General features: G+C 51.3%; 4 protein-coding genes across 9 annotated transcripts in view; 1 reads left to right on the top strand and 3 right to left on the bottom strand.

Moving 5' to 3' along the window:
• Positions 1-9,408, bottom strand: EEF1AKMT4 (EEF1A lysine methyltransferase 4). The gene is made up of 3 exons (XM_025375179.1): positions 9,121-9,408; positions 985-1,268; positions 1-466 (listed from the first exon to the last, which is right to left on the bottom strand). The coding sequence occupies exons 1-3, from the start codon at positions 9,314-9,316 to the stop codon at positions 179-181; spliced, it is 768 nt and encodes a 255-aa protein (XP_025230964.1). The 5' UTR covers positions 9,317-9,408; the 3' UTR covers positions 1-178.
• Positions 1-20,670, bottom strand: part of EIF2B5 (eukaryotic translation initiation factor 2B subunit epsilon) — a 566,918-nt gene that overhangs the window by 439,120 nt on the left and 107,128 nt on the right. The gene's annotated exons all lie outside the window — the stretch shown is intronic.
• On the top strand, positions 9,310-16,568 carry ALG3 (ALG3, alpha-1,3- mannosyltransferase). 4 transcript variants are annotated; one of them, XM_025375167.1, is made up of 9 exons: positions 9,310-9,786; positions 12,821-12,920; positions 13,018-13,165; positions 13,275-13,435; positions 13,912-14,032; positions 14,915-15,120; positions 15,281-15,357; positions 15,951-16,095; positions 16,226-16,568. In XM_025375167.1, exons 2-9 carry the CDS (start codon positions 12,847-12,849, stop codon positions 16,386-16,388), a joined length of 1,095 nt encoding a protein of 364 aa, XP_025230952.1. In that variant the 5' UTR covers positions 9,310-9,786; positions 12,821-12,846; the 3' UTR covers positions 16,389-16,568. The 4 variants fall into 4 exon arrangements, with proteins under 4 accessions (XP_025230952.1, XP_025230949.1, XP_025230950.1 ...); XM_025375164.1 differs by lacking the exon at positions 9,310-9,786 and adding an exon at positions 10,025-10,270; XM_025375165.1 differs by lacking the exon at positions 9,310-9,786 and adding an exon at positions 10,044-10,233.
• The window catches only part of VWA5B2 (von Willebrand factor A domain containing 5B2), an 11,572-nt gene continuing 7,469 nt past the window's right edge, over positions 16,568-20,670 (bottom strand). Inside the window, exons 12-19 of one of the 3 annotated variants that reach the window (XM_025375130.1) lie at positions 20,401-20,572; positions 19,999-20,312; positions 19,287-19,476; positions 18,837-19,184; positions 17,954-18,091; positions 17,775-17,858; positions 17,491-17,708; positions 16,568-17,405 (exon numbers count right to left, since the gene is read on the bottom strand). In XM_025375130.1, the coding sequence (XP_025230915.1) occupies positions 16,857-17,405; positions 17,491-17,708; positions 17,775-17,858; positions 17,954-18,091; positions 18,837-19,184; positions 19,287-19,476; positions 19,999-20,312; positions 20,401-20,572 (2,013 nt within the window). In that variant the 3' untranslated portion in view covers positions 16,568-16,856. Of the gene's footprint in view, positions 17,406-17,490; positions 17,709-17,774; positions 17,859-17,953; positions 18,092-18,836; positions 19,185-19,282; positions 19,477-19,998; positions 20,316-20,400; positions 20,573-20,670 lie in introns of all 3 variants that reach the window. The other 2 variants (XM_025375131.1, XM_025375132.1) reach the window with 2 other exon arrangements.

Raw genomic sequence — 20,670 nt, forward strand, 5'->3', positions numbered from 1 at the left:
GGATCTAGTTGGAGATGGGCTGTATTGGTTCATGTGGGTTCGCTCCCACCCTCTATCTTAGGCATGAGGCCCCTGGGATGTAAGCACCTTGGACCCAACCCCAAGTCCTGAGTCAGGAATTCCAACTACCTGAGGAGCCCAGGGCAGAATGGCAGGAAGGGTGGACCATGCTCTGGCCTCAGAGCTGAATGGCACTAAGGAAGTCCTCATTATCTGAATCCTGAAGGAAGCAGGGTGAGGTGGGTGGTCTGGGGGGTGAGAGGATTTGGGCCCCCAGAGCCAGTTGGGCCACACTGAGCTCCCCACCCTTATGCATGAGGTAGAGATGGAAGTGGAAACCACTGCCATAGGTAGCATGCCTCAGGGACCAGCCATAACAGGCTTGGGCATAGTGTCTGGTCCGAAAGTGGGGGGCAGCAGAAGTCATTGAGATGAACCGGCCTCCAGGGACCAGCACGCGGCTCACCTGCAAGGCAGACACAGAAGCCATTGGTGAGAAGTGGATCTTCAGGTTCTCAAAGGTCAGTACTGCTCCAGATGCCCTCCCAGTCAAACCTCAGGAACCACCCCTCATCTGTAGCTCAGGCTTTCCATGGCAAAGAGTGAGCCACTTTCTCTGCCCCGTCATTCCTTGGGATTAGGGCTATATTCTATTCAGGGAGGGGTATAGGAGTGATATCAGGTACAGGGGCACCACTTTCCTATAACTGCTCACCTTGGCAGTCTCTGTCACCCATCAGGAACCTGGCTACCGCATCCCTATGGCAACCTGGTAGCCACACATCAGCCTTTGTGAGCCTGGCTATTCCAGTCACCTCTATAATCTCGACCCCACTTAACCCTTCCCTTCCTTCAGAGAGCCACACTCCTGAGGGCAACCCACTACTTGTTCCAAAACATGCTTCTAGCTTCTTCCAGTCCCATGAAACCTCAACCCCACAGCCCCACCTATTGATCTGCCTTCCTGTCTCGTTGCTCCCTCACCTCACTCAACACCTGGTCCACAGTATGGACACCTTCAGAGGACACGGTCCAGGGATCTTGTTCCCCAGATAGCAGGGCATCCAGGGTGCCCTTCTCAAGCACCACATCAAAAGAAGCACTGGGGAAGTCCAGCTTCCGCACATCCATGGTCTCCCAGCGCAGCTGCGGCACATGGACATAGCGAGCCTGCATGGCAGCCACCACGACTGACGAGTAGTCCACACTGGTCACATCAGGGAAGCCTCCAAGGAACAGCTCATAGCTCAGGGCACTGTTCCCACAACCTGGGGTGGGAGGGGATGGGTGGCAAAAGAGCTACGTTAGTTTTGGTTCTCACCTCCCCCTGAATATCTATCCACTCTTGGCCCCGTTTTCTCTCAGTCCAAACCCTCCAGTACTGAGAGGAGGTGGTAGAGTGCAGAAAAAGCACAAGCCTTGGAATCACACAGGCCTGGGTGCAAACCCTGGCTCTCTCACTCCTAGCTGTGTGGGCTGGAACAAGTTGTTTAAATACTAGAAACATGGATCTTTTTTTTTTTTTTTTTTTTTTTTGAGATGTCGCCCAGGCTGGAGTACAGAGGCACAATCTCGGCTCACTGCAACCTCCACCTCCCGGGTTCAAGTGATTCTCCTGCCTCAGTCTTCCGAGGAGCTGGGATTACAGGTGTGTGCCACCACGCCTGGCTAAAACTTGGATATCCTATTCAGAAAAATGAAGATAATAATACCTAGGCCATATGAAGGATGTGATGCATTAAACTTAAGAACTAAGAACTAGGGGCCGGGCGCGGTGGCTCACGCCTATAATCCCAGCACTTTGGGAGGCTGAGGAGGGCGGGTCATCTGAGGTCAGGAGTTCAAGACCAACATGGAGAAACCCCATCTCTACTAAAAATACAAAATTAGCCAGGCTTGGTGGCACATGCCTGTAATCCCAGCTACTCGGGAGGCTGAGGCAGGAGAATCGCTTGAACCCAGGAGGCGGAGGTTGCAGTGAGCCAAAATCATGCCATTGCACTCTAGCCTGGGTGACAAGAGCGAAACTCCGTCTCAAAAAAAAGAGAAAGAAAAGAAGAACTAAGAGCTGTAGAGTAGCTGAAGGAGCTCTAAAGTTAGGAGTTCAGAGATTAAGGTTCTGATATTCCTAGTCACACAGCCACAGCAAATCATTCAACTCTTTGAGCCTCAGTTTCCTCAAATTCAAAATGGGGATAATACTGGTATCATTAGGACCGCAACATCATTGGTAGCATAATAATGATATAAGTTAGCATTATCCTAATCTCCAGCCTCTTAGAAAACCTTAGAAGGTATCAACCCTGGGAAGGCTTCATGTTAGGGGTTATTCTACTTTGTTTTCCAAAACAGAATTAACAAGTGAAGGGGAAACTAGGTGGGGACACACAGTGGAGCCAATCACTTCCTTGCGATATTTTTTTGTTGTTTGTTTGCTTGGTTTGTTTTGTTTTTTGAGAGAGAGTTTCATTCTTGTTGCCCAGGCTGGAGCGCAGTGGCGCAATCTTGGCTCTCTGCATCCCGGGTTCAAGCAATTCTCCTGCCTCAACCTCCTGAGTCGCTGGGATTACAGGCACGCACCACCACGCCCAGCTAATTTTGTATTTTTAGTAGAGACAGTGTTTCACCACGTTGGTCAGGCTGGTCCTGACCTCAGGTGATCCACCTGCCTCGGCCTCCCAAAGTGCTGGAATTATAGGCATGAGCCACCACACCTGGCTGCAATTCTTAACATATGTATTGAGCACTACATATTAGGCTCTGCCAATGAATAAATGTCCCTGTCCTCAAGGAGCTCCTGCTCCAGTAGGAGGAACAAATGTGTAATCAGACAGTTGCTGCAAAACATGATGAGTGTTTCAATAGGGACAGGCTGTGAGAGCACACAGGAGGGTCTGGACCTCACCTCAGGTGAGTCAGCCAAGAGTTTCCAGGGAGGTGACAACCAAGCAAAGTCTTGAAAAACGGAGTCTTGACAACTTCCCAACACTCTGGTGGGAAGTGCCTGGAAAGCAGTCCCAAAGTGGGTAGGGTCAGGATGGAGAAGGGATAGAGGTGAGAGGAGTGGATGTGGATCTATAGTCCAAAGGGCATGACTTCCTTAGAAGATCCAGTGGCCTCTTCTAGGCCCTCCTATGGCCAGTCCCAGCTGGGAGCAGCCCCAGGCTGGGGATCTTCAGCTCTTGGGATTAGGTTTCCTTTAATCCCCACTTGCCTCCCTAAGAGGATCACAGGATCAGCAGTTGGGATAGCCCTAATCTATCAGGGTTTGGCACCCGGACAACGTACCCAGAAGCAGCTGGCTGCTCCCCAGCTGCCCCTTCTCATGTTCCTCTTCAAGCCCTGGGGCTCAAGGAAAACTATCTTGCCTAGGAGAACCCAACACGTGCTTCCCAAAGTTGAAGCCACAAAAAGCCCTGGTAGATACAGCACATGGGATGGGGGTAAGGGTGGCAGAACCTGACTTAGTTCCAGGCTGAAATCCCACTGGGTTTGCTGACCCACAATCCCTTCATTACCCCCACACCTGACCTCATATACCTGTAGAGCTCTGCCAAACTGTGGACAAATCCAGATTTCCTTCCTTTGTTCTCCTTAGCACAGGATGGCATCTTCCAAGAGAACTTTACCAAAGGTGAAGGGGGAACAAAAGCTGACCACTGGGGCAGTCATGCTTACAAGCAGTGACTTTTGATTCTGTTGACTCAGAGATTTGGGGCCAGCAAGTAAGAAGGGGCTTGGGAAAGCCACTGCCTTCCAAAGTGGGCCTGAGGGAAGTAGAGCCTTGGAGAATTGATCCATATCCAAGAATACATCACATGAGGGCCCAGAGCTGTGTGGATCCTAACTCAACACCAAGAGACTGAAATATAAGCCAGAATGCCAATTTACTAACTTATAACAAGAAAAATAGCCATCATGGAGACTGGAGTTGAATCCTCTGGCTAGTCCCTTTTCTCTTTATAGGAAATCTAAATTGGAAGTCAAATTGATTCCAAATTAATTCTTTTTTTTTTTTTTTTTTAAGACGGAGTCTCACTCTGTCGCCCAGGATGGAGTCCAGTGGCCCGATCTCAGCTCACTGCAAGCTCTGCCTCCCGGGTTCACGCTATTCTCCTGCCTCAGCCACCTGGGTAGCTGGGGCTACAGGTGCTTGGCTAATTTCTTTTGTATTTTTGTAGTAGAGACGGGGTTTCACCATGTTACCCAGGATGGTCTCCATCTCCTGACCTCGTGATCTGCCCGCCTCAGCCTCTCAAAGTGCTGAGATTACAGGCATGAGCCACCATGCCTGGCCGCTTCCAAATTAATTTTTGATTATGATCAAAAGATTCCAAAAGATCCCTTAAGCATAGGAGTTCAAGAGGCTGCAATGGGCCAAGATCACACCACTGCACTCCAGCCTGGGGACAAAGCAATACCCTGTCTCTAAAAAAACAAGAAGAAGATTCCTACAGAGCATGAAGTCAAGCAAGCACAGCAAATCAGAAAAGCACAATAACAGCCAAGTGGGGCCAGCCATTCATATATATTCATTTGCTATGAGGATATTTTAGCCATAGGGACCAGACACACGAGTCCTCCCACAGGGTACTCTGTTCTCTGAACAGTCCTGGATAAACTGCTTCTCTGATTCCCATTTTCAATAATAATAATAGCTAACAGTCATTGAACACCAGGTACTATGTTAAGCATTTATAAGAATTATTTCAGTTTACTTTCACAGTAGAGCCATATAAAGGATACTATTGGCTGGGCACGGTGGCTCATGCCTGTAATCCCACCACTTTGGGAGGCCAAGGTGGGCAGATCACTTGAGGTCAGAAGTTGCAGACCAGCCTGACCAACATGGTGAAACCCCATCTACTAAAAATACAAAAATTAGCCAGGCGTGATGGTGGGCACCTGTAATCCCAGCTACTCGAGAGGCTGAGGCAGGAGAATCGCTTGAACCCATGAGCGGAGGTTGCAGTAAGCCAAGATTGCACCACTGCACTCCAGTCTGGGCAACAGAACGAGACTCTGTCTAAAAAAAAAAAAAAAAAAAAAGATACTATTATTACCATTCCCATTTTCTGCATGAGAAAATTGAGGAAAGTGGTAAGAAACTTTCTCAAGGTCACATAGTCAGTGGAAGAGCCAGAATTTGGACACAGGTCTCTATTGCTCCAGAGCCAGAGCTCTGAAACCACTGTGTTCAACTGCCTCCCAGTTTTCAAGAGGCCCACTCACCTTCAGCTGTGACATCCCATTGTTAGCTATGTCGATATAACCATAAGGCTATAATTCACAATGTAGTCATTTTACCAGTTTTAAGAGTTCTAGGTTCCTCCCTACACCCATCTGTGTGGTGTCACAAAGCACACTTACTTCACCACTTACTTGCTGCATGACAGTAGTGGACACTGTCAGTGTTCTGACTAGATGCTCTGGGAGTCTTTTTACCCATTTTAATTTTTATATCCCTAGGTTTTGGTGTGTGTTTGCTTCTAATGGTGTACATCTGTGACTCTTCAGCCTGAAACAACCTTCAGGGAAACTTCGCTTCTTTCTTTTCCCTGTTCCCTCTAGCTCTTACCAATTCTCCTGGGAGCACATTCCTAACAAGTAACTTGGACATGAATCCTCATCTCAGGATTTGCTTCTGGGGAACTCAATCTAAGACAGTGAGTGGCAGGGGTTGCCAAATGCAGCTTGCCACCTGTTTTTGTAAAGTTATATTGATACATGGCTATTCTCATTCACTTTTTTTTTTTTTTTTTTTTTGAGATGGAGTTTCAATCTGTCACCCAGGCTGGAGTGCAGTGGCACAATCTCCGCTCACTCCAACCTCCGACTCCCTGGTTCAAGCAATTCTCTTGCCTCAGCCTCCGCAGTAGCTGGGAATAAGGGTGCCTGCCACCATACCCAGCTGATTTTTATATTTTTAGTAGAGACGGGGTTTCACCGTGGTGGGCAGACTGCTCTGGAACTCCTGACCCAGATGATCCGCCCGCCTCAGCCTCCCAAAGTGGTGGGATTACAGGCATGAGCCATCCCGCCCGGCCTTCATTCACTTTTGTATTATCTGTAGCTGCTTCTCCACTACAACAGCAGAACCGAGTCATTGTAAAAGAGACTGTGTAGCCTGCAAAGCCTAAATTATTGTTTGGCCATTTTCAAAAAAAGTTTACAGACCCCTAGCCTAGAGTAAGTCTCTTAATACTTTTGACTTGCCTTTAGGGATTGTCATAAGGATTAAGTAAGTTAGAAAGGGCCCAGCACATTCTCTGGCTCTTATCAGGCATTCAACTTAAGTTTGTTGAGGTGGAATGTAATGTAGAGTATTCCCCAAGTTGTGGGTCCTGTTCTTACATCTTGGCGATTCTAGAAATTCCTTTTGGTTTTTAGACTTTTTGCCCTTCCTATCCAGAAAAGGATAGTTCCCAGTCAAGCAGATTTTTTTTTTTTGAGACGGAGTCTCGCTCTGTCACCCAGGCTGGAGTGCAGTGGCCGGATCTCAGCTCACTGCAAGCTCCGCCTCCCAGGTTCACGCCATTCTCCTGCCTCAGCCTCCCGAGTAGCTGGGACTACAGGTGCCCGCCACCTCGCCCGGCTAGTTTTTTGTATTTTCAGTAGAGACGGGGTTTCACGGTGTTAGCCAGGATGGTCTCGATCTCCTGACCTCGTGATCCGCCCATCTCGGCCTCCCAAAGTGCTGGGATTACAGGCTTGAGCCACCGCGCCCGGCGCAGATTTTTTTTTAAAGCATCAGTTTGGTGAAAAACCAATCAAGTAGATTTTAAGGCAGTGTTACTCTGCCAATCACCAGCATAAGAATCTGCTGTGAAGCTTGTTGAACATACAGATTCCTGAGACCCACATTAGACCATCCCTGGAATTAGAATCTCACAGTGCAATCTAGCTCTCCAGGCAATTTTGATACACACTAAAGCTTGAGAAAACATAGATCTATGGTAAATTGATAAATAAGTGCAATGGTTTAAAATCACAGATTCAAGAAAGTGTTTACTTGTGGGGAGAAGGGGTTTTAGGAGGACCACACAGAGAACCTTGAATATACTTTTCATTTTGCCAGGCATTGTTTTAGGTATACTTCATGCTCATTTAATCATCTTAAAGCCCAATTAATAAATATGCTTATGTTTTTAAGGTTGAGAAAATGGAAGCACAGAAATTCAAGTATTTTGTCCAGGATTACACAGCCAGTAAAAGCTGAGCCAAGATTCCAACATCATTCACTGCCTCTAGAGTCCAAGATGGTTTTTTGTTTGTTTTTTGTTTTGCTTTGTTTTGAGACAGGGTCTCATTCTGTCACCTAGGGTGGAGCCCAGTGGAGCCATTGCAGTTCACTGCAGCCTGGATCTCCTGGCTCAAATGATCCTCCTGCCTCAGCCTCTTAAGTAGCTGGGACTATGGGCACAGGCCACCATACCCAGCTAATTTTTATTTATTTTTTTTTTTTGAGTCAGGGTCTCACTCTGTTGCCCAGGCTGGAGTGGAGTGGTGCAATCTTGGCTCACCGCAACCTTCACCTCCTGGGCTCAAGCAATTCTCCTGCCTCAGCCTTCCAAGTACCTGGGATTAGAGGCACGTGCCACCACACCTGGCTGATTTTTGTATTTTTAGTAGAGACAGGGTTTCACCATGTTGGCCAGGCTGGTCTTGAACTCCTGACCTCAAATGATCCACCCGCCTTGGTCTCCCAAAGTGTTGTGATTACAAGCATAAGCCACCACTCTGACCTAAATTTTTTGTAGAGATGGGATCTCACTATGTTGCCCAGGCTGGTCTTGAGCTCCTGCACTCAAGTGATCCTTCCACCTTGGCCTCCCAAAGTGCTGGGATTACGAGCGTGAACCATGAGCCCAGCCCACAGTCCAGGTTCTTTTTGTTTTATTTTGTTTTGTTTTGTTTTTGAGATGGAGTTTTGCTCTTCTTGCCCAGGCTGGAGTGCAATGGCACGATCTTGGTTCATCACAACCTCCACCTCCCGGGTTCAAGTGATTCTCCTGCCTTAGCCTCCCAAGTAGCTGGGATTACAGGCATGTGCCACCACACCCGACTAATCTGTTGTATTTTTAGTAGAGATGGCATTTCTCTATGTTGGTCAGACTGATCTCGAACTCCCGACCTCAGGTGATCCGCCCGCCTCGGCCTCCCAAAGTGTTGGGATTACTGGCGTGAGCCACCGCGCCCAGTCTAGTTCTTAACCACTAAATTATACTTTTTTTCTATCCCTAGTAATGTTCTATTTCTCAAACTGAGTGGAATAGACACACACATTAGATTTGTTATTTATACCTTACATATGTACTATATTACATATAGCTTTTATTTATTAAAGACGTCACTTAAACATACAAAAAGGCTTTTACAAAGAGCAAAGTAAAAACGACAATTGGAAGAAAACCTGTTGCTCATTCAAACTTTACTAGCGCCTCCAAGGTTGACAGCAGGAGAGAACCTCAAGAGGACAGCCGAACACCCCAGAGCACTACCTTTCCTCCAGCACGTCTTCCCTTTGGGGAATCGCATCACCCTAGGCGGCAATCTCCCCTCCACCCTTAGAGGGTGCTGTTCTCACTCTCTAAGGCATAGGACCAAGTTTCAGATAGGACTCTCTCTAGATGACTCTGGCTCCCAGTGCCCAGGGGTAAAAAGAAAAGCGCTGGGCATTATTCTCGAGGTGCCTGCGCGTGCCGCCTCCGATGTGAACTCGCAGTCCCATTTCTAGAACTGAATCTAAAGCTCAGAACCGGTTCATGACTTGTCCTAAGTTACACAAGTCAATTAGCGCTAGGACTTGAACTAGGTCCTCTGAGCAATTCGGTCCCCAAGGCTGCCTGCCTCCCAAGGGTCCGGACACGGTCTTCTTGGGTACCCCCCACGCTCAAACCGTGAGGGGGTGTCTTTCTCCCGAGGGCCCCGGGACCGACAATCTCTTACTCTATTTGCCTTGACTAAATACAGCCGGGACTCTGAAGGAGCTGGATCTCGCGTCCCAACTCAGGCGTCCTCCAAGAGGGTAGACAGGCGGGAGGAAAGCGGACCCGGCCAAGCCCGCGCGGCGCCGGTCCTGCCAGCTCTACCTGGCGGGGCCGCGCCGGGATTACCCACCTAACACAAGGATACGGTCCTCGGGCCGCAGCTCCGGCTCTAGGAGGGCACGGAAGGAGGAGAAGTCCCCGAACCAATCGTAGGGGGCAGAATCGGCTGCGCCTTGGTAGCGCTGATCCCAGTACTGGACTTCGCGGTACCCGCAGTTCCGCTCCGGTAACTCCGGCGGCGCTCTACCTGCCCCTGGAGAAGCCATGCTCTCAACCGCGGGGACTGCCAGAGCCGCCGGCCCTTCAGCCAATACGGAAGGCAGGATGCAGAAGGCTGGGCCCTGGTGTCTCCGCCCACCACCTGCAGTTGCTCAACACAAACACGTGGAACTTCCGTCCTTTACTAAGCGCTCTTTGAAGAATCCTCCGGCTGGGAAAACCATCGTCCAGACCCTGAATCCTCCGGCTGTATTGCCAACTCATTTCCTAGAGCTGCATTCATGGTGTCAGACTCACGTGGGCTCATCACTGCGTCCTCTCATATTTTCAATGTGAATTACTTTTATTAGGAAGTCTGAAAATTAGTGAAAGGTTCATTTTTCTCAGCATCCAGAAGGCTCTAAGCAGAGGCAGGAGGGGCGCGAACAGGGGCTTTGCCCTCCTGGAGAGACAGCATGAACACAGATGTTCCCAGCGTAGGCGAAGTAGAATGTTGGCTTCAGGGACTGTAGCGGAGGTAGGCAGGAATGTTGCTTTTCTGGACATTCGTTCTAAATTAGCGCCTGTGTACCTAGGGCTGGGTATAAACTGAGGAGTAAGACATTGTTCCTGCTCCTATGGAGCGTGGAGTGCATCAGAGGAGACAAATGTAGAGGAAAAATTACATTTTAGTGGAGTAAATGAAGACTGGCTACCCGGATCGGCGCTTAGCCTGGTGGGACGCCAGGCGCGGGAAGCGGAACCTAAGTGTCGAAGGTTCGGGTTTCCGCGGGTGGTGGGCCCACACAAGCGGTGCACCGTTAAGATGGCCGCTGGGCTGCGGAAACGCGGCCGGTCCGGTTCCGCGGCCCAGGCAGCGGGACTCTGCAAGCAATGGCTGCAGCGCGCCTGGCAAGAGCGGCGCCTGCTGCTGCGGGAGCCGCGCTACACGCTGCTGGTGGCCGCCTGCCTCTGCCTGGCGGAGGTGGGCATCACCTTCTGGGTCATTCACAGGGTGGCATGTGAGTGCGCCGAGGGGGGAGGGGAGGCGTGGGAGGGAGACCTGAACCCCGCGACCCAAACTGGATCTCAGACCTGGAACTCAAAACCAGACTCTGTATCCACTCACTCATCAATTGCAAACCCATACATATCCCTTACCTGAGCGCCAAGCCTGCTCTACAGAAACCGGATCTTAATCTGCCCGCATGGCAGAGGTGGATACCCTAGAGATTGGCCTTCTGCACTGAACTTACAGCCTGCGAACTAGCTTAGAAGTCAGATTTGAGCCAAAATTGTTGTACTGCTGCTGTTGCTGCTTTTCTCTGTGGCTTTGGACACCTCAGGTCTCCTCCTGAATCTCAGCTTTTTCCATGTATTCAGTTCTGTGATATTTGAACGTCCCTTCTCAATGATGGCATTTTGTGACCACTTGAGTCCATTAGGCATTATTGGCTACTCTTTTCCAGGCTGAAACTATACTCTAGGCTTAAGGCACTTGACTTTCTTGCTAAAGACTCTTAATTCAACAAATATTTATTTAGTGCTTATTATATGCACTAAATATTTATTTACTGCTTACTATATTACCAGAGAGAGGTACAGTGGTGAATAAGAGATGCATTTCTAACTCGGGTCTGGACAATAAGTTAGCAGGCAATGATAATGCATCGTATTCATCATGGTAGTAAGACAGAATGCCATAAAGGGCATAGGAAGTCACTTAAACCAGATTGGAGAAGTCAGCAAAGGCTTCATAGAGCCACCCTTGAAGGAAGGTAGGAACTAGCTAGTTAAGGAAAGAAGGAAAAGGTGAGGGGAAGGAGTGCTCTGGGCAGAGGATCCTCTATTAAAAATATCCAGTTAGGCTGGGTGTGGGAGCGCAGGCCTGTAATCCCAGCATTTTAGTAGGCCTAGGTGAGTGATCTCCTGAGGTCAGGAGTTTGAGACCAGCCTGGCCAACATGGTGAAACTCCATCTCTACTAAAAATACAAAAATTAGCCGGGGGTGGTGGCACATGCCTGTAATCCCAGCTACTCGGGAGGCTGAGACAGGAGAATCGCTTGAACCTGGGAGGCGGAGGTTGCAATGAGCCAAGATTGTGCCACTGTACTCCAGCCTGGGTGACAGAGTGAGACTCTGTGTCAAGAAAAAAAAAAAACAGAAACTCTCTAGTTAGAGTGGGCACGGTGGCTCATGCCTGTAATCCCAGCACTTTGGGAGGCTGAGGTGGGCGGATCACTTGGGGCCAGGAGTTAAAGACCAGCCTGGCCAACATGGTGAAACCCTGTGTCTACTAAAATAGAAAAATTAGCTGGGCATGATGGCAGGTGTCTGTAATCCCAGCTACTTGGGAGGCTGAGACGGAAGAATTGCTTGAACCAGGGAGATAGTGGTTGCGATGAGTTGAGGTCGCACCACTGCACTCCAGCCTGGGTGGCTGAGCGAGACTCTGTCTCAAAAGAAAACAAACAACAACAACAACAAAAACCAGCCTGGCCAACATGGTGAAACTGCATCTCTACTAAAAATACAAAACTTAAAAATTAGCCAGGCATGGTGGCACACACCTGTAGTCCCAGCTACTCGAGAGACCGAGGCAGGAGAATCACTTGAACCCAGGAGGCGAAGGTTGCAGTGAGCTGAGGTCGTGCCACTGCACTCCAGCCTGGGTGACAGAGTAAGACTCTGTCTCAAAAAAAAAAAAAAAAAAAAGCCTGGTTCCTTTGAGGAACTGAAATAATTTTTTTAGAGCTGGAGTATAGAAATCAAGTGAAGAGAGTAGTAAGAGATGGGAATGCAGAAATTGAGACCAGATCATGAAGAAATTGGAAAGCTTTGTTAAGAAGACAGCATGATAATTAAGAACCTAGGACCCTGCAAGCTTCAATCCCAACTCCACCATCCTAGCTCAATTATCTTAAGCCAGTCACTTAACCTAATTAATTCTTAAGCTCCCCTTCTAAAAAGGGGAATAATACAGAGTTTTCTTTATCTTAAGGGTCTTGGGAAATCATTGAGAGGTTTTAAGCAGAGGCCTGTTACGATTTGTATTTCAGGAAGAACTCTTTGGTATACAAGGTGGAAAATACATCGTAGTAGGGTAAAAGTAGAAGTCAGGGGCCTAATTAGCAGGCTATTATATAATCACTGGGGCTAGAGATTACTTTAGGCTCCGAGTATGTAGTAGCAGAGAAGGATGAGATAGAAATATTTATGGTGAGGAGCAGACAGAACTTGGTGACGAAGGGTTGGAAATGAGAGAGGAGGGAGTATCAAAGATATTACTCAGGTTCGTGACCTGGTAGCTAAGAGGTCAGTGGTGACATCTGTGGAACCCAGGAAGGGGAGTAGATTGGAGTGGGAGGAAAGATCACGAGTTCACTTACAGAAATGTTGAATTTGAGATGCCTGGGCTCACCCAGAGAATGTCAGATAAAGAGTTAGATTAAGAGGTAGTGAAGCCCTGGGAATTGGCTGAAAGTCTGTGTTTTGATGGTCTGGAGGCATGGGGAGGGTGGCAGACAAGTTCTAGACTCAGAAGTAACCAGATCATCTTGTCTTCTTCCAGACACAGAGATTGACTGGAAGGCATACATGGCCCAGGTAGAAGGCGTCATCAATGGTACCTATGACTATACCCAACTGCAGGGTGACACCGGACCACTTGTGTGAGTGGGGTCAGGAAGTTCAGGGAGGATGTGAGGGGCTGGTTAGGTACTAGTCTGTGTGGCCTGACCCAGGCTCACATTTTCTCTCATCTTCCAGGTACCCAGCTGGTTTCGTGTACATCTTTATGGGGCTGTACTATGCCACTGGCCGAGGCACTGACATCCGCATGGCCCAGAACATCTTTGCTGTGCTCTACCTGGCCACCTTGCTGCTTGTTTTCTTGATCTATCACCAGACCTGCAAGGTGAATCCATGCTACCGGGGCTAGAGGGCCCCAGCCTGGGAGGGCTGGGTGGTGGGGATGGCTCAGGCTTGCTGAGCTGACCTTGTTCCTTACTGTGTTCACCCTTTAGGTACCTCCCTTCGTCTTTTTCTTCATGTGCTGCGCCTCTTACCGTGTCCACTCCATCTTTGTGCTGCGGCTCTTCAATGACCCAGTGGCTATGGTGCTGCTCTTCCTCAGTATCAACCTCCTGTTGGCCCAGCGCTGGGGCTGGGGCTGCTGCTTTTTCAGGTCAACACCTCTTCCTTCTGGCCCCCTCTCTCATTTTCTGCATTTCCATCTCTTCCCAATTTCCTGCAGCAGAGGGAGTAAAGGAGTAGCCAAGACAGCGTGGGCCACTCAGGGCTCTACAAAGCGAGTCCAGGATCTATAGAAAGTTTCTGCCCTGCCATCCCCCCACATACACACATGCCCTCTTTCCATCCTGTCTTCCTCCCAGACAGCATTCATTGTTGGAATTAGTCCTTCACATTCTAAATACTTAGTTTATGCTTATTTGCATATAGTAGGCATAGAGACTATGTATCTGGCCCCTGCCTACTCCAGGCTCTTCCCTTCAACAGTTGTGAGTGTAGGTCCCATCCTGGAGTTTGCTGGCGTGGCGGCAGGAGGAGGTTGCTGTGGTGATGATGGGAGGTATGTCTTTGGGTGTTGTGTGCACGGCCCTGGAGCTGATCTCCACCCTTCCTCTCCCCTGCTCACCCCAGCCTGGCAGTCTCTGTGAAGATGAATGTGCTCCTCTTCGCCCCTGGGTTACTGTTTCTTCTCCTCACGCAGTTTGGCTTCCGTGGGGCCCTCCCCAAGCTGGGCATCTGTGCTGGCCTTCAGGTACCCCCACTTCACCCTTCCTCTTTCTAATCAAGGAGAAGCCACTTGTCTTGATTGAGGGGATCTATCCTTGAGACTCCCTCAAAGCCAAGAGACAGGGTTTTGGAGTTGATCCTGAGCTAGGAAGCTACTATCTCTAGGCTATAGTTTCCATAGCTGTAAAATAGGGTATTACATTTGATGGTCTCTGAGAGCCTTTTTATTTTTTTAATTTTAAGTTTTTGGGTTTTTTTTGTTTTTTTTTTTTTTTTGAGACGGAGTCTCGCTGTGTCGCCCAGGCTGGAGTGCAGTGGCGCCATCTCCGCTCACTGCAAGCTCTGCCGCCTCCTGGGTTTACGCCATTCTCCTGCCTCAGCCTCCCTAGCAGCTGGGACTACAGGCGCCTGCCACTGCGCCCGGCTAATTTTTTTGTATTTTCAGTAGAGACAGGGTTTCACTGTGTTCACCAGGATGGTCTCAATCTCCTGACCTTGTGACCCGCCCGCCTGTAATTTTAAGTTTTGAGATGGGTTCTTGCTGGGTTGCCCAGGCTGGTCTCAAATTCCTGGGTTCAAGCAATCCTCCTGCCTTGGCCTCCCAAAGTGCTGGGATTACGGGCATGAGCCACCCTGCCTGGCTTCTGAGAGCTTTCCTTGCTCTGCCCATTTATGACTTGGTGAATCCACACCTTAAAGCATTGTTATGACTTCCCTCCTGAGCTTCTTTGGCCCCAGGCACTGGCCTGAGGTGGGGGCAGGGGGCGTGGTTTTCCTGCTATTTCTGGTGGGAATTGGGGAACCTCTGAGGCCTACATCCCAGTCCCACACCCCTCAATGAGTAGCGTGAAGGCTGGTCATTGGGAACGGGCCTTGGCAGCTCTGCTGACATCACACCAACCCTCAGGTGGTGCTGGGGCTGCCCTTCCTGCTGGAGAACCCCATCGGCTACCTGTCCCGCTCCTTTGACCTTGGCCGCCAGTTTCTATTCCGCTGGACAGTGAACTGGCGCTTCCTCCCGGAGGCTCTCTTCCTGCATCGAGCCTTCCACCTGGCCCTGTTGGCTGCCCACCTCACCCTGCTCCTGCTGTTTGCCCTCTGCAGGTGGCACAGGTGAGAAAAGGTGGTAGTGCCGTGGGCAGAGTTGGGGGAAGGAGTGAAGGGCCTAAGCCTTAGGGGCTGCTTGGGGGAAGTGTCAGTTAAACTCATGGGGTGAGTCTAGAGTTTGACTCACAATAGGGGCTTGATAACTGTCTGAATGGCTTTTCCCCAGGACAGGAGAAAGTATCTTGTCGCTCCTGAGGGATCCCTCCAAAAGGAAGGTTCCACCCCAGCCCCTTACACCTAACCATATCCTTTAAATTGTGGGAAGGTAAGTCTTGCCCTCTCTAGGTGCTGACAGAGTCCTGGTCAGGTATCCCCTGACAGCTGGTTACCTGGGTGAGGAAAGGGGACCCCAATCATAGAAGTCCTATTCTGCACCACTGTGCTGAGCACTTCACATATTGAGGTATATTTGATTCTTAATTCTAAATACGAGCTACTCTTACAAGTACCTCTCCCTGGTACTATCATAAGAGATTCACATATGTTCTAACATTTAAAGCTCACAAGAGACTCCGAGATAGGGAGGTACACTTACATTTACTATTTTCCTTTACAGATGGAAAAAATAAGACTTCATGAGGTTAAGTAACTTACCAAGGTCACACAGCCAGTACGTTAGGGGTTCAAACCTACAAGGCCTTATGGCCCTAGGTATTACTCTCCATATTCCATATTCGGTTGAGGAGCAGATCCAGAGAGGTTAATAAACTTGTCCAAAGGCATGCATCAAGGAATGGCAGAGCCGGGGGGCTATGTGACCTAAAAACTATTGCCCCTCTGTTTTGGGATAGCCCCCAACTCACACACTCCTGCCCTTGGCCTTGACCGCCGCATACAGATTGTTTCTACCCTCTTCACCTCCAACTTCATTGGCATCTGCTTCAGCCGCTCCCTCCACTACCAGTTCTATGTCTGGTATTTCCACACACTGCCCTACCTCCTGTGGGCCACGCCTGCACGCTGGCTCACACACCTGCTCAGGTACCAGCTGGGACAACCTGGGGAGTGGGAAGGGATAGGGAGTTCCTGTTGGGGGTTTATGTCTAGGGCATGCTGCTGGTCTGCAGGCCTTGAAACTGGATAAAACGTGGAGCCTGTTTCTCATCTCCAGGTTGTTGGTGCTGGGGCTCATCGAGCTCTCCTGGAACACATACCCCTCCACATCCTGCAGCTCTGCTGCCCTGCATGTATGCCATGCTGTCATCCTGCTGCAGCTCTGGCTGGGCCTGCAGCCTTTCCCCAAGAGCACCCAACACAGCAAGAAAGCTCACTGAAATCCACCACTTTCCCTCCAGTCCACTCTCAGGACCTGGGGTGGGATGGACTCTGTGCCCTTCCAAATAAACCTTGCTAAGTCCACCTCTGTGCAACCTACTTGGAGGTAGGGGCAACTGATGCCTGGTCCAGGCTGTGAGGGACATGTGTGGGACAGATAAAGAATTCACTCAAGCAGTCCTAAGAGGCACTTTATTGCATAGGATTTGGGGACTGTAGCTCTCTCCCCTTCCACTGTGCTGCAGGGAGCTCAGAGGATGGAGGGGAGGGTGTGTGGGGTGGGAGGAGCGGGAGAGAGCACAGGCAGGCACTTCTTGTGGGGGCAAGAGGGCTCTAGGAAGGGAGTAAGAAGCAGTGGGGGACAGGCTGGCACCAGCCTACACCTTCCCAGCACCAAGAGGCCAGTCCTGGGCGGCAGTGTCTAGTGTGTTGGGTGGGGCGCCAACCCAAGCAGCAGCGGGCAGCCTTCACACGTTTGCTGGGCTGTAGCACAGCAGGTGTAGCTGCAGGTTCTGGTCCCAGTGGCGCAGTAGCAGGAAGAGCCCCCGGGCTGCGGCCTTGAGGGCGGCCAGATCAAGGCCGTCAGGCAAGTGCTGGGCCCGCAGCCAGCAATCAGCCTTGGCTGCTGTCAGTTCCCACTCGCCAAAGGCGGCAGCGCATCGGTGCTCTAGCCAGGCGAGCGCCACGGCAGTGGCCCAGGTCCGGCCCCGCAGGTCGGTGCCGCCCAGCCCTTCCGCCCCCTCCGAGGCCTCGGTATCTGAGCCCCGCCCACTGTCCACCTGGCCCGGACCCTCGGAGCCCGAGCTGGGGGACGGGCTGCAGGAGGCTGTGGCACTGTCACCCTGACCAACACCAGGGCCTAGAAGTGCCCAGGGCAATGAGGCCGAGGTGGGGCTGAGGCTGGCACGGTGCACGGCAAAGGGCGAGGCGCGGCAGAGGCGCTCCTGCGAGATGCGCACAGCGGCACAGAAGGGCGCGTCCAGGCGGAAGGAGCCTGGTGCCTCCTGCAGCCGCACCTGAGGAGAGAGGAGGTGGGGGGAGAAGCGAGCTGAGACAGCGCCTGGCCCCGGCGGCGCCACCCTCCACCTCCCGAGTCCTCACCAGGGGCAGGTAGTCATGGTCGATGCCTTCATTGTTGTTGGCCTGGCCCAGGTCAGGTCTACAGAGTTTGTGACGGCGGCCCAGGCTAAGCCGAGAGGGAGGACGGGGAGGTGGGCGGCGAGGACCTTCCATGGGAGTGGCAGCGTCCCCCAGAGCACACTTGGAGTTGCCATTTCGGTCCGAGTCCCAGGCGCCTGCTGGAGAGCCTCCCTGAAGTCCTGCAGTGGGGATCGTCAGTGCCAGCGGGTGGTCTCTAAGTCCAAGTGCCCCCACCCTTTCCCTACCTTTAGAGTAGACAACAGTAGGCAGAGGAGCTGCATCTAGACGGCTGTGAGCGGCAGGAGGGGTTCCTGGGGGCTCAGCTGGCTCTGCAGGGGCACAGGGGACAGGAGTCAGGTTTGTCCAGGAGAGTGGCCAGTGAGGTGAGAACTGCACCTGAGAGGTCACCAGAAGAGGCCCCTACCTGAGCTGCACACCTGCAGGACCCCAGGCAGGACCTCCCTAGTGGTAGCATCCACAGCTACAGGGCAAGTGAAGCAGGAAGGGGCAGAGCTGACCTTACTTGTCTGAAGGGCTCGAAGCCAGCACCTCCGGGCATGGCCTGTGGAACCAAGGAGCAGTCTGTGGAACCCTTACCACCCACCCTCTACAGAGGACTCATAGAAAAAATTGCAGTGTTCTCCCCAGCTTCTCCCTCTATCGACTTTAACAGAGTAGATTGCCTTGCTAGGCCCAGAACCAGCTCAGACTCCCCGACTTTGACAAGAAGTTGTCAGGCTGAACCTTCAACCCGTAGCAGAACAAGGGCTCCCTGGCTGCCCAGAATTCAGCACTCTGGACACCACCCAGAGGAAGCACCTTTTCTTCCACCTATTTCTGCACTAACAGAACTTGGAAATATTCTCTCTTCGTGATCCAGTGTGGTAGCCACTAGTCACATAAGACTATTGAGTACTTCAGCTGTGGCTAGTGCAACTGAGGAAATGAACTCTAAGTATTTTCCTAAATGACAAAGATTTGTTTTAATGTGTGGGTGCTCTGAATCATTACAGGATCACATTGCCCTCTGAGCTGGCTGCTAGGAAGCTTGTCAGTCCTGGATCCGATCCTTGCAAGAGTGTATCACCTCACAGCATGCACCTTTAATATAATATAACCTCATTCTCAGTTTCCTTTTATTTTTACTTTTTCCCATTGCCCTGCTTAATTTTTTATCTTGTCTGTCATGAGCCTCAAATCCTTTGTGATGAAAGTGAGGTCTGGAGAGTGACCAAACACACAGACCTCTACCTTTGCTGCTTTTAGCCCATGCCTTTGGGCCCTGACTGGACCCATGAGCCACTCACCCCGGTCTGCTGTGGTCTCGGCCCCTCCTCGGAGGGCCAGCTGCTCATTGTCCCGGACCACAGAGGCTGCTGTCAGCCGATGGAGTGCTTGGTCCCAAGCAGCTTCTCTTACAGGAGGTGAGGGAGGCTGTGAGCCATCTCCAGGTCCCCACAGTGTCTCCAGCCCAACACCCACCTCCCAGCACATAGGCTGCTCCCCACACAGGCCCCGGATCACCACATGGCAGCGTGGAGCCTGGGGAGGCACTGCCGGAGGGGCCGACTCCCCACTGGGAGGCACAGCCGTGAATAAGAAGGGTGGTTCCATCAGCATGTCCCAGTCCATGGGGGCTGGGGAGAGCAAGCTTCCTGGGAAGGCAAGACAGGGGCATGAGCAGAGTGGTCCTCTGGGATTTACCTCCCCAAGGCCTCCTTGGTGTCAGGGAAACCAGCTCCCCATCTAACACTTACCTGAGTCATCCAGGCCTTGTCCCAATTGTTGGCCTGGCTCAGGACTTGGGCCATCTAGTATTGCACCCAAAGAGGGTTTCCGAGGTCGGCCGGGGACTTGGTTTGCCCGGCCTGGAGGTGAAGAGAGGCATCGGCCAGCCAGAGCCGCTCTGTGCTGACGGCCCAGCACCTCAGTACTCAAGGCCCCCACCTGCAATGTGAGATATGGGGGCCACTGGTCAAGGAATGCAGAACCCCTGACCATCATACATGGGTGCACAGCTGGCCCATGCCCCTTGTCTGAAACCCTGGGTGGCCACTCACCACCTTGAGGAGAAAGGCCAAGTTCCTTATGGCCTATAATGACCTCTGGCCTTGGCCCCTTCCCAGCGTCATCCCACTCCACTTCCTATTTCCCACTTGTGGTTGTTGCTTGTCTCTGTTTTCGTTTATGTCTTCTCCCTCTCTGCATGACTACCTTGTGCTTATTCTTCCAGATATGGCTCTGACTTTCCTGAGTCCCTCAAGCGGAGTTAGTCACCCTGACTTTAAGCCCCCATAATACATGTCCTTGTGCTCATCACTGGTTGTTACATGGTATTATCATTGGGGATTTACCCACCTTTCTCTCTAGCTAGACTTAATAGTAAGCTCCACATAATGTCTGGCACACAGCAGGTGGTAAATAAATATTTGCTGGATACAAGGTGAATGAATGTGGGTTGGATCATACCTTGAATGGAGCCGGTGTGGGTGCAGGCAGGGGACAGGAGCGGGAGCCTGCAGGTTCTCCCCAGGCCAGACTGCGGCAACCTTGCTGAGAAGGGGGCTCCAGGGGAGCACTACCTTCCGGGGAGCCAGGGCCCTGGGAGCCTGGGGACTCACTGCTGCCTGTGGAGCCTGGGCCTGGCTCGGGGCTGGCAGAGCAGTGGGTGAGCACATACTGCTCCCGAATGTACGAGGACTGGAAGATGCGGCGCCATATGGCTGTGTCAGAGGAGAGGTTGGGTCCAGGATCCGTGACTGGGTCTGTCAGAGCATCAGTACCTGCTGGGAGGCAGTAGAATGGACCCCAGCCCTGACCCCTCCCAGTACCCACTCCAACATAGCCACACACATACACCTGGGCACTCACTCCGCTCCAAGTCCCCGGCAGCCCATGGGTTGGACAGTTCTGCTGACACGGTGCCTGTTCCCAGTGGCTCCGAGGTGCCAGTGGGCTCAGTGCCAGGGCTGGCAGCAGATGGGGCCTCTTCTGGGGATGGAAACACGGACCCACCCAAGCTCTGCCAGCCAGGCTCTTGGCCCTAGAGAGAGTATTATTGGGAAAAAATTAGCTGCAGTTATATGCTACCTCTTTCCAAACAGGATTTTTAGATGGCTTATAGCAAGAGGCAACAAAGCT

Source organism: Theropithecus gelada, chromosome 2, assembly GCF_003255815.1.
Source record: "Theropithecus gelada isolate Dixy chromosome 2, Tgel_1.0, whole genome shotgun sequence".
NCBI classification, from domain to species: Eukaryota; Metazoa; Chordata; class Mammalia; order Primates; family Cercopithecidae; genus Theropithecus; species Theropithecus gelada.

Bases quoted from the DNA above. Each gene is read 5' to 3' on its own strand.
- EEF1AKMT4 (XM_025375179.1), bottom strand. From the start codon at position 9,316: ATGGCTTCTCCAGGGGCAGGTAGAGCGCCGCCGGAGTTACCGGAGCGG. The intron at 1,269-9,120 runs GTGGGTAATCCC...CTCCCACCCCAG, and splicing joins GGACCGTATCCTTGTGTTAG to GTTGTGGGAACAGTGCCCTG. The intron at 467-984 runs GTGAGGGAGCAA...TCTGCCTTGCAG, and splicing joins TGGACCAGGTGTTGAGTGAG to GTGAGCCGCGTGCTGGTCCC.
- ALG3 (XM_025375164.1), top strand. From the start codon at position 10,075: ATGGCCGCTGGGCTGCGGAAACGCGGCCGGTCCGGTTCCGCGGCCCAG. The intron at 13,436-13,911 runs GTCAACACCTCT...TGCTCACCCCAG, and splicing joins TGGGGCTGCTGCTTTTTCAG to CCTGGCAGTCTCTGTGAAGA. The intron at 15,121-15,280 runs GTGAGAAAAGGT...GCTTTTCCCCAG, and splicing joins GCCCTCTGCAGGTGGCACAG to GACAGGAGAAAGTATCTTGT.